This window comes from Aspergillus pseudotamarii, assembly GCF_009193445.1.
Source record: "Aspergillus pseudotamarii strain CBS 117625 unplaced genomic scaffold BDV38scaffold_160, whole genome shotgun sequence".
Classification (NCBI taxonomy): Eukaryota; Fungi; Ascomycota; class Eurotiomycetes; order Eurotiales; family Aspergillaceae; genus Aspergillus; species Aspergillus pseudotamarii.
In genome coordinates, this window is record NW_022475174.1 from 1495 (window position 1) to 13587 (window position 12093).

The 12093-nt window shown below is 42.6% G+C and overlaps 2 protein-coding genes across 2 annotated transcripts; one reads left to right on the forward strand and one right to left on the reverse strand.

The window, feature by feature from the left end:
- Positions 1–1031: 1031 nt before the first annotated feature.
- BDV38DRAFT_289392 (lytic polysaccharide monooxygenase auxiliary activity family 9 protein) lies at positions 1032–2100 on the reverse strand (the record flags this gene model as incomplete). The annotated part of the gene is made up of 5 exons (XM_032061233.1): positions 1032–1288; positions 1347–1615; positions 1725–1862; positions 1921–1978; positions 2037–2100. 5 exons carry the CDS (start codon positions 2098–2100, stop codon positions 1032–1034), a joined length of 786 nt encoding a protein of 261 aa, XP_031906765.1.
- An 810-nt stretch (positions 2101–2910) lies between these two features.
- Positions 2911–4504, forward strand: BDV38DRAFT_276569 (glycoside hydrolase family 18 protein; the record flags this gene model as incomplete). Its single annotated transcript, XM_032058244.1, has 8 exons — positions 2911–2949; positions 3143–3240; positions 3301–3423; positions 3470–3537; positions 3632–3661; positions 3721–3764; positions 3823–3889; positions 3966–4504. The coding sequence occupies 8 exons, from the start codon at positions 2911–2913 to the stop codon at positions 4502–4504; spliced, it is 1008 nt and encodes a 335-aa protein (XP_031906766.1).
- Between the last annotated feature and the right edge of the window lie 7589 nt (positions 4505–12093).

Below are 12093 nucleotides of genomic sequence, written 5' to 3' on the forward strand. Positions count from 1 at the left end.
GAGGTTATCTATAATCTGTCTAATTCAACGCTGCAATATGACTTGGGGTGCCTTAAGTCCTCGCATTTAATATCGGAAACCGGTAGGGCCTGTTTACTATGTTAGAGTGAAGACATTCTTGCAGTGATATCAGTTGCTGGTACTTTGAAGCGTGGTGGAGAAAACAGCAATTTCCACACGGTTATAAGTTCTCGACATTTCACTGATTGTCAAGCATTCTGCGCCAAACTGAAAACGGCTCTACTAAATATATAGTCATTCATGGTGTACAAGGCCCAGCAGCAATAGACGGTGTCTACTGACACGTTTGCTAATACAAGATTTGCCATTTTCAGTGATGAATTACATAGAAGGCTGATACCAAACGATGATACTCCGAATCAGGAAAACACAAAATTCAAAATAACAAGTTGAACTTTGTGGTCTCCGTTTCGAATGTAACGGTATATTCAGATTGAGAACTCTAAGCGCCTGATACGCAGAAGATGCAATATCAGAGCCCAGGAGAATAGTTCATCCTTCCATGACATATTCATTCCCTGTATCGGCCAATTTCCGACAGGTAGCCAGTATGTACTTGGAAAGAATGATCTTTTACTGGATATAAAAAAAATTAAAATCATTGCAATTTTTGTCAACTCCCGCTCATCCGAAAGGATCCTATTACATCTTCAGTTCTCATGTTTGGGTGTGGTCATGGGCTGAATTCACCAGCGAATTCCGTTTTTGGATCTATACTCTACCATAAGCATTGAAGATCAGCAAGTTCAAATACCGAAGGATTCAGCTTCAAAGGTACGTAGTCTTTTCTCCGAGTTATATATAAATCATAAAAGCATTGTCACAAGGCCAGCAGAAGCTCACTACTGTAGAGTCGCTTCGAAATACCAAGATAATACCGCGGGTCGGTTTGATCACCATAGAATTTCCCATACAGATCAGGCACTTTTAACGGAAAGAACTTCACAAGATAGGGCTAACAAAGGATGAATGTCACAACGAATGCCGGACGACTACCGAGCGGCGTCTATTTAGTCGATTGAGGCCTTATTTCCTTCCCAGACGGGCGGCCCTGGGAGAGCGTAGCACGAGGTATCGTAGATGTTCACTAAAAGGCCTGGATCTGTCCAGTCGTAAGCCCCAGCGAATTCTACCATTGGCATGGGATGGCCACTGCCGCCTTCTATAACGTTGATGTGGGCACAAGAAATAAAAAATTCGGCTCCACGTATTTCTTGAGCCCTGTGCAGGCCGACTTGTTCAATACGGAGTAGATATTGACCGGATGCTGTGCAGTGTGCAGCTGACGTCAGTTACTAAGTAACGGTCAAGTCATAAGTACCCACGCGTCTTAGAAGGGATTGTAAAATGGAATTCGGTCTTTCCTAGGGCAGGCCATTTGATCGCGTGGGAGTGGCGCTTAGTGATTCTTAGATAGGGGTCAAATAAGAATTGACTCGTAAGGCCTGCCACGTTAGCTTCTGGACACTCCGGTTCACCTCCAAGCTCAGCAATCTTGAACCAGTCTCTACTTCCATCGTAGGACTTAACGTTTCCGTCAGCCTTAGACATATAAACCATAATAGGCCCAGGATGGTAGATGTTTTCATGCTCCCTGAGGGTGAAACGATCTAGGAATAGTGTAAGAGTGAGCAATATAAACCTGATTATTGAAGTCGTTGATGTGGGAGCTACTGCTAATACTGGAATAGGAAATTAACTACCATACCGTTGATCCAGCTGTGACGTTAGCGATATCAACAGAAGTTCCTGTGGACGTGCCACCATAATTGCAGCGAATGTCCGACGATTCTATATCAGTAACAGGTACGTTCTCGTCACCCGGGGGCCTTTGATCTTTTCTGCAGTCACCATTAGAGACATTAAGGACACCAAAACAAAGCGAATTATCCCTAGTACCGAACATATTTGTAGTCAGCGGTTCTCTCCCCATCCAGAATCAGGGCGCTCCAGACGTCTACCGATTGGAATGTCAGAAAATAGTTGCAGGGCGGGGTGGAGTTGAGTTTTCATACAGTGGCCTAGGCCAGTATGGCTAACACCTAGGACGGCAATCAATAGTGCCAGTGTCGCCTTCATCATGCCCCTCGCGAGAATCAAATCTAGCGGTAAAGTTCTATGGCAGCTGATATTCGAAAAGTCAATAAAAGGGCTATGATAAGGAAGGCTGTGTGAAATAAGGAAAGGCAGAACGTATGGTGAATACTTTAGAACTGATGTACGCAACTTGGACAGCAGATCAGATGGTATATGGTGAGGTATCAATACAGCTGATATTTATTTCATACATTATATAAGGATGATATTTACCCTAAATGGAGCACGTCCAGATGATATTATTGAACGGAAACCATGGCAGGTTACATGTTACATTACGATTCCGCCATTTCAAGGTCACACTATGGCTCACCTGTTCGCTGAAGTAGTTATTAGAGTTCAGTAAGGTCCTGTTCTCATCAGAAGTCGAAATAAAGTCAACCGTTTCGTCAAACTTATGTACAGCATATGACGTCGTAAGTAGATACCCATAACTCTTTAGATACTGTAAATTATGTTACCACGTCATGAGCCCCTAGGCGTATAACTCTTTATTGATAGTAGAGCCTAGATGTACACAGCTCACCGGATCAGGTATATTTTGTTAAAACTTTAGCTATGTTACGCATGAGACCGCCGGAAATAGTATAACATGTAAGAATAGCATTTATCATTATGAAGTTTTTCACACCCATATTCTAGAACACTGAGTAATACTAATAGGATGAAGCATGTCTGACGTTAAATTTGCTGTTTCATGACCACATTTGTTATTCTGGTAACTATTTGCTTGTATATTCTATCTCCCAATTGATACTAACTAGTCACCCCAATTTCTCGCAAAGTATAATCATGTCAGGAATCAAAACTCTGAATTACTTTGTCAATTGGGTATGGTTTCTCCCTCATTTGATTAGCTTGTCTACACAAATCCTTTTTCTTTCTCTTTTTCAACGGTGACAGCTTTTGCTTGCCGGAACGGTGAATCAAGTACTAGGCAATTCCATAAACAAGTTCTCTTCCAAGCAGTCGCGGGTAAATGTGTTGAGGAATTCCCAATTTGACATAATAGCTAATAATAAAGGCAATTTACGGTCGTGGAAATAATCTGTCAGACCTGCCCAATGACAAGCTGACTCACATTTTGTATACGTTCGCTAATATTCGCGAGAATGGCGAAGTGTAAATCAACGGACCAGTTTCCTTCTCTTTTAACACCCGAATAATACTGATACGATCCAGCTTCCGGACTGATAATTGGGCGGATATTGATAAACACTACCCTGGAGACCAATGGGATGAACCCGGCACTAATATTTATGGCTGTGTCAAGCAATTAGGATTGCTTAAGAAACATAACAGAAAGTTGAAGCTCCTGGACTTACTCCCCTAATTTTGTTAAGCCTGCAAGCTCCGATCCCGGGCGAACCAAGTTCGCAGAAACAGCTACACAGCTAATCTTAGACTGGCGTTTCGATGGCAAGTACTCACCAGCAGTTTTCAGAAAAAGAAATTCAATAAATAAAAAATAAAAAAATAAAAATGGAACCCCGTCATTGCTAACGAATCTAAGGGTTGGATGTGGACTGGGAGTATCCTAAAAGTAACCATAAAACCCACTGAATCAGAATGAATAAACCAGAAAGTTTGACGGAAACTTAGACGACGACGAGGCAAACAACCTTTCTTTACTACTTAAAAAGTTTGTGAAATAGGTTTTATACACGTATATGCAAGCTATCCAGTGAAGCCAACATAGTATAGACACTTGATATGGCAGCCGCAGCAGCTGGCCAAAATCGGGGATTCCTGACTATTGCTGGTCCAGCTGGTACGACCCTTTCTAAGAAGCCAATAGTAAATTCATTCAATGGTTTTGGAAAGTCTCATTGATTTTCACGATACAGGCCGCGAAAATTATACCAAGTTCAAGTTTTCCCATCTGACTCCTCATTTGGATTTCTACAATCTGATGGCCTATGATTATTCCGGAGCCTGGAGTACGGCTGCTGGCCACTGGGCGAATTTGGAAGAGCCTACTAGCACGCCGAAAAATACTCCATACAGTATAAGTGAAGCATTGGATTATTACATCAACAAAAGCAAAGTCCCACTACCCAAGATAATCCTGGGTATGCCCTTGTACGGGCGCGGCTTCACTAACACTGATAGCCCTGGGCATCCATTTGAGGGCATAGGACAAGGCCATTGGGAACAAGGAATTTGGGACTATAAAGACCTCCCATTCACTGGAGCTTCAGAGCACCTGGATAAACAAGCCGGAGCGTCATGGAGGTTTAACCCCACCGATCGCATGATAATCTCATACGATACCCAGGAAATGGGAGAAATAAAAGCAGAATACATACTTCAACACCAGCTGGGGGGAGCCATGTGGTGGGGAAGCAGCGGTGACAAAGGAGGAAAGGCTCCGAGGAAGTCCTAGGGCAGCCTGGTAGAGACCTTTGTTGAGTCTATGGGCATAAGTTCTTTGGATAACTCTGGAAACGTTCTCACGTTTCAGAGAGCAATTACGGCAATGCCAGGGACAATTTCCCAGGAGATTAATTTTTGATATAAATGTCTGTCAGTCAAACCCGACAGGGATGCCAGCAGACTGCAAAGTAACCTATTAATTTAGTTGCGATTTTGTTCAGTCTTTTCAGTCTTGGTATGGGGTTTTCCCTAGGTGCCTAGGTTTTTCCCATACTGTTATACAAATGCAAAGGCCAGTTTTCTGCTTTGCTCAATTGCAGAACAATATATATAGGTTCATTAACATCTGATGTCAAAAGAATGAGAAACAGAACTGATTCTATCCGAACAGTATCTGCGGCCCTACCTCAGTGGGTGAGCCGATTCTAGGGATAGGACTTTACCGTAAATTACATCAAGAACGGTAAATAAGGAATAAGGTGCCAGCTTCGCCGCTACTCGACCCAAAAGGTGTCCACACGACCATTTCAGTCTTAGTAAACTACACGAGCTGATACGATATTATACTCAAGTCAACAAAAGGCCATTTCAACAATGAGCTACGGAGTCCTATTTTCCCCTTGTTTTTGGCTGAATTTCTAGTTCAATAAAACTTAAATTGTTGACCCATGTTGCATTGGCAAATTTGCAAAATACAAAATTTAAAAAGCTGTTTGAAGGTTCCTGAATAAGAATATTGAAACATGTTAGATCACTATATAATTTACCCTTTCGAGCCTAAGAACCGATAATAGCCACACCTAAATCATATAATAATATACCCAAGGTATAACACTATCACACTTACGGATATAATAAGAACCTACCTAGGGCAGATCAGTATTAGATCTTTTATATAATAACAGCCAGGGATACAGTGTGTGGGGAAGTGCCTACACACAGGCCTAGACTTAACACAGTTTACAGTATGTGAGGGTAGTGACTGGTCAACCACAGTTTGTATGGCGGCATGGGCGTACGCAGACACGGCTTTATCTAGCTCCAGGGTGGTTCTTTTACATAATGGACAGGCTAACTGTCATACTAAAGAAGCAAGGATGATATCACACTGTGCATGTTCTAGCTCTGAGAATAGTAGAGGTATATTAGCTGAATGACTCCTATAGTCTTATCAATACTTCATAATATATCTTTGGTTGTATCTGAGCCTGGGTATTCCATAGTGCTAGAGGGCTGATGGGGAGCTTCTCTCACGCCAGTCCTTGAATTAAAATCCAATTATAAAAATAACTATTCGCCTGGGTAGGGCGAGACCTATAAAACTTTTGATGCTCAAAATGTCGTCATACACTATAGCCTCCAGATGTAACCCTGGTAAAGCTTACACCTAATTTCTATTACCGTGTACTGGGCTATGAGAAAAATTCAAGTATTATGGCTGGCTGAACGGGCCGTTCCGTGGATATTTGACATATATGACATATGTCTAACATGTCAAAAGCCCACATTTCTTTTAATGAAATGAAACGCGTCAGAGACATATGGACGGACTGGAAATGTAACGTAGGATAGGATATATTTCGGGACGCTCCGTTGGTTCTATCAACCTTGATCTAACTACATCCGTCCTTGAGAGAAGTCTCACCATTAGTACAGGAGTCGCACATTATTCACTTGGCTTCTGTTGTTCCAAAAGGTTCTCGACGTGTTTGTTCCATATAAACTGATATTTATTCACGTCAGACAGTCGTATGCAGACCTTACTACATAGCCTGGTTGAAGCTTTGAGGTTTCTTGAAGGTTTCCAATATGACGTTTGGTATTGATGCTATAATAATTGGGCAGCAGATGCGTATGTTCTCACAGTTCTCCCTGGACCCGGATCACCCGAAGACTGTCAATCAATGAAACATAGTATATAAGTGTGAGTGTCACACTCCAACTGGCTTCAGAAATCCATAAAATAGATAGGAAGGATCCAGTTTCAGATTCCTATTGGAATCGTCTACCACTTACAACTCTATAGTTAGCTGTAACGGCGGATGACTCAGCTTGCCGCCTCAGGCAGCAACACCTCACAGGGCTGGCGGGTAAGTTTCAAGAGTTCGTCCGGGTCGAAGCTCCGGAGCGAGACGCAGCACAAGTTAAGAAGGGCGTGGGTGTAAGACATGTGTGTAAAGCCAGGGCGATAGGGCGTGATTTCCATCTTCTCGATGGTCATCGAAACTTCTCGTCTTGAAAGTATAAATGGATCATCTTAACTAAGATGCAACTCTTGCGGGTCGGTCTGGCTAGAAATCCGATGTTGCTCTGAAGACTCTTCTCAAGGCGCAAGGCGTAGGGCGCAGATACCCGAAAGGCCAGTGGAAAGACAGTGGCGACGGCAGGAAAAGAAAAGAGAACAAAAAGAGGAGGAGAGGGAAGGTAGGATCAGAGACGAACTGTTGAACTGCGTAGAGAACAAGGATCTATTTGTTCAATACTAAGTGATTTAGGCAGACTCGATTGACGAGTACTGAGATAACGTATCTTATGCAGAATCTGGCCCAACCCGTTGACACTCTCCAAAAACAAGCAGAATTGTCATATACCTTCTCTGAGATTATCCCCCAAGCCAAGGACACATGTCTTTTGGTTAGGAAGTATCGGCACTGCTCATGGCCTGTTCGAGACACCAAAAAAAACCAGCGTTCACCCTGTTGCTCCACCGCGAATCACTATATAAAGGGTATCAGCAAATAGACAAGCAGATCCTGCTGGAAACGGTGGACGGACAGTCGGTTGCTGATGGGAGTTATGCCTTAGAGGTATACCGAGCAGGCAGATAATACTCCTTTCCAACCTCTGAGGCCAAAACAGATATGGTTCACCATCTCACCATCAGCGTAAAGGTCACCCAACCAGCGACTACACTCCGCGCCCTAGAGCACCGACTCTCCGCTTAATTCGCCATCCTATTCTTCCATAATGGATGCAGGATGATCGATGCCGCCAATGAGTCTCTTTTCCCGGACCCCAGGTCAAGCATCCGATAGAGCGAGTACAATCATCACGTCAGAGGGATTATCATTGGAGCTGGACTGGAGGATATCGTAGGTTTCAGCCCGCACCGTGTCTGGGGTAGATCTCCGCTGCCGCCGCAGTGTGAGGCAGTACAGGATGACGGTCCCACGTGCGAAAGTTTTGGCAAAGAAGCCATCCTCGTCGATTTTGGCTGGACCAGACGAGACCATGTGTATATTGGATAAACATCGGGGGAGTTGAGTATTATAATTTCTGCACAATGTCATAATGAGCTGTATGGAGAAGTGATTTATTGTCTTTCCTCTTTACCATGGATCCCCTAGCAACTGATGTGGGAAACATCAGCGTTCGGTGATGGAATACCTATTCATGAAGGCATGAAGTAGATTCTAGATAGTATACAAAACTTGTCTATCGATAGCTCGACATTCAGCTAAGGTAGATCTACTCTGTTGTGGTAAAAGAGTGTTGCGGACAGGTTCAAGCACTTGATATCATTCACCTGGAAACTACTGTACAAACTTCTGTTCTTTACGTAAATTTAGCAAACTTGCTGAATTACATCCAAGAGGGACACACTTTAACATGTATATAAATATTGATTATCTAAGACTATCGGATGTTTTCAGGTCAAACCAAGAACCAAGAGAGCATAGCCACCTCTAGTCATCAATGACGTGGAGTACTGCAGAAACTGTTCTCATCTATATATGATCTGTTTCTTCTCGCGGGCCCGCTGGTCAATACCATCAATGATGCCCTCCAGGGATGGCAGATAACCTCAACTCTCCTCGGCATTTGGAGCTCTACGTTGAAAGACTTTAGAAAATAAAATAATAGAGTTATTTCCCATTTACTGGTTCCTGCCTCTGCATTCGCATAACAGTGTAGGAAAACCTAATAGGAGGACAAAACCTACACCGAGGCAGACTATATTCCAGGTAAATCATAAATATACCTTCTTATAATCAGCCACACAAAAAGCAGATCCCGGTTCATTGTTCAAAAGTGTAAAGCGATTACCCCATGAGGAACTGGTGAAAGTGATGGGTAAAAAGGTCTGAAGCAATAAATAAATCAAGAAACTAGTTTGTAGACGCAGTTTGCCGTCTCACTTTTATGGAACGCAATGAGCTAGGTCACCACCACAATGACCCCAACACTGTTTGATTCTGTCTGGGTAGTTAATGTTATCGCAATAGTAGAGTGTGCGATCATCAGTACCCGAAAAGCCTTTAGTTCAAGTTAGCGGCAGATACCTTGTTGTTATACTGCCTGTGTTGGGCTTACCTAGTCTTTTGAGGTACCAGCCACAATAACCATGCCCCTGACTGCAGGACGGTGTGAAAGGCATCACGACTGGGGCTTCATGATTATATCCATAATCAACTGCAATGGCAGCAGCAGCTGAGACGCATAGAGCCAGGATATAAAGCTTCATGGTAATGATTTATCCAAAATTCAATTCCGTTTAGTGATAATCCTAATTTGGGGTTCAACATGAATACGTCTTCGTCACATACAAGCAAAGAGATTGTTTTATATCTTCTGCTCACTATTCAACCATGGGTAAGTGTCTTTGATTTACTTTCAGGTTGACATCACCAATGATCCTTATATTTCTCGCTGATGGACGATCAACCCCTATCTCGTATATGTGTGGTTCTTGCCATCGCACAATGACCATGGTTCATATACTAAGCAAGTACGCACTATAAGGCCGTCAGAATATATCAGTAGTCTGTAGAATGTGTACATTGAATCGCTAACGCTCGGAACCACCGGCATAATTCCAATAACTACGTGTTGGCGTGGAAGAAGCCATTAAAATTCAACAATATAGGTTGCCAACCGGTTGAACGAATTGGGATATGTTCCATAACTTGACCTACCACACTGAAAGCGGCAATGAGGTTTCATGAGGTCTCTGGAAGTTGGCTGTTTCCATTTTAGTATCCTGGCTCTCGCGATGTTTTGGAAATTATCGTTCTTCTGCCTGCAATCTACCTAAACCTCGGATCAAGTGTTGCACATCCAAGCTATGGTCACTTGCATCATCTCGCGGTCGACCACGGATTGGGTCCGACTGACACGGAAAAATAAAATCAAATTCTTTCGAAGACAATAAGAAGAAAAAATGTAATATAGTGAGGCCGCATGCAGACTCACTCAATTTTCTGGGATAGCACTAACTCTGGTGCGTTGGAACACAATAGTAAGCAAGCTGTCACGCGCGACCTCAACCAATTGATTGCAGGTAGACTACTCAAAGAACCCAGGGATTACTATTTGCATCTGAATATCAATAAGCTATACAAATTGAGTCGGTTGGTAAGCAAATATATTATGTATTAGATAGTATTGCAGAGAAGGGTACTTGGTGGGAAGTATTTCCGGTGGTTATCTACTGCACGAGTGATCTCTAGACTGCCGAGGTTATATATATACAATAGCTGTTCAACCAATTCGCCACACTCAACAGAATCAAATGCCTCAACGGCGACCGATTACGGTGTGTACTTAAGCTGCAGTAAAGAACGTCGAAGAACTTTAATTATTATCTCAACCCGCTGAAACATTACAGTTCGCCGAACTACTATACAAGTTACACAAAATCGTCATAGACTTCGGTAGATTCTTGGTTGACTCACGATGTTCCAAAGGGTCACCGTACATACCAGAAACAGAGATTAATTGTAGTTAGCTATATTATAATAGGCGGCGCCCCATCCCACGCTGTGGTGTATTAAACCTCGAACAAGGAGGGCAGCAAATGGTTCTGCATAGCTAGCTTTTGCCGAGATAGATTTCCGCGTCTGCGTCTAGCAAAGGCATGGTTGAAGGGGCGTTGATAGGATAACTTATCTAGGATCTTACTAATATAAGTCTAGAATCATCTCACAGTTTATATACGAGATTAGTCGCTCGCACACCATTGTTCCTGTTTTTGGGGTTAAATTAAGAAATACTATTGGTTCGTTAGAAGAAATAACTTGCGGCATTTACTACATGCGTCTGTGCCCTCAACCGCTTGTCTTCGCTATATATCGACGACGGTCTCAATACGCCGTTCGTAAGATTTCTTTGCAGAATTGCCATTAAACAAGGATGGCAATCAAAATCCATAGGTCTGAGCTGCGGCCCATGAAATGTTTCTTACTGGCCCTAACCGGTCCTAACCATAAATGCCGCGCTAACTTGTTATAGAGTGCTACAGATAACCCCCCCACCTTACAAATATTTATCTTCTCTAGCTATTTATGCACTAGTGTGGATTCGCTATAAGCTTCGAAAACAACTAGGGGGTGACACAGGTTTTATCTTAAGAAAGGATCTGGCAAGAATAGGACGACATTATAACTTACTGTAAATATCTCCCAAAAGCTGCCTCTGCATTTGCATAAGAGTATAGAAAAACCCAATAGTAGGGGAAAACCTATACGAAGGCAGAAATCACACTTGGGGCAACACAAACTAATCAATCTGGTTCCGCCATACATAGCCACAAGAAGCAGATAGCTACCAGTTCAAACATCTATTTTTAGAATTATGAAAAGTAGCTACCCCAATATAAATTAGAATAGGAAGCAGTAGAATCCAGTTGGACAGCAAATCGCTATAATTTCTAATAAAAATTGATAAAGTAGGTTGCGGTCGGTCAAGATCCCTTCACTGAAAGAGGCCGAGAAGATCATCTGCATTGAGCTACAGGGCCCTCACAGTCACTTGGTAATTTGTAATATATCTCTGATCGCGGCCGGGGTCGTCGCAAATGTAGATCGTATTGGGTTGATAGGCTATAATAGGTTAGCAACTGATATATTAAGTCCATTAACCACTGCTTCTGAATATCTATCATGCAGCTGGGGCTACTGTACTGGGGGGATGTGTATCCTGGTTAAGATACCAGCCACAATAATAGGATCTATAGTTGCAATTGACACCAGCAAGGGCAGTGGTGGTCAAGTATAGAACAACTAAAGAGAGTTTTATTATGGCAGATGGCAGTTTCTTATATTTCAATTTAACTGTTGGAATTTGTTTTGCTGGAGGGGGTATCGGGGTACAAGAGAGAGAGCGGTGTCTTTATAGTCGCAGTCTACTATTTAACCAAGGGCAAGTGCCCTCGATATACATCTATATTGACATTACCAGACCTTTCTCTTGTGTAAGGCCAAAATCAAGTACTGAATAGACTCTTTTGCAATAAACCCCAATTCCTACTATTGAAGCACTACAACTCCTAACACGAATCAGTGATATAATACAGGTATTATGCAGTTGTTTCTTGATAGTCTGTAAAGTATAGACATATAACCGATATACTTCCAATACTTTGTATTATTTTAGTAACCCTTCCGGTGCAAGAAGTGAAAATTAAAGCTTAGCCGCATATCCCGGGGATTAACTAAACTTTAATATTCTCCAAGGTTGATGACTATCTGAATTAGAAATTAATAACCTAAAACAGACCTTGCCCAGAAATGCTAGTAGTACTTCGCGCGTGGTCTGCCCAAAGCCTGGCACTGGGGAATCACTGGACCACCTACTTACAGAGAATCTGGGGTCGGATCG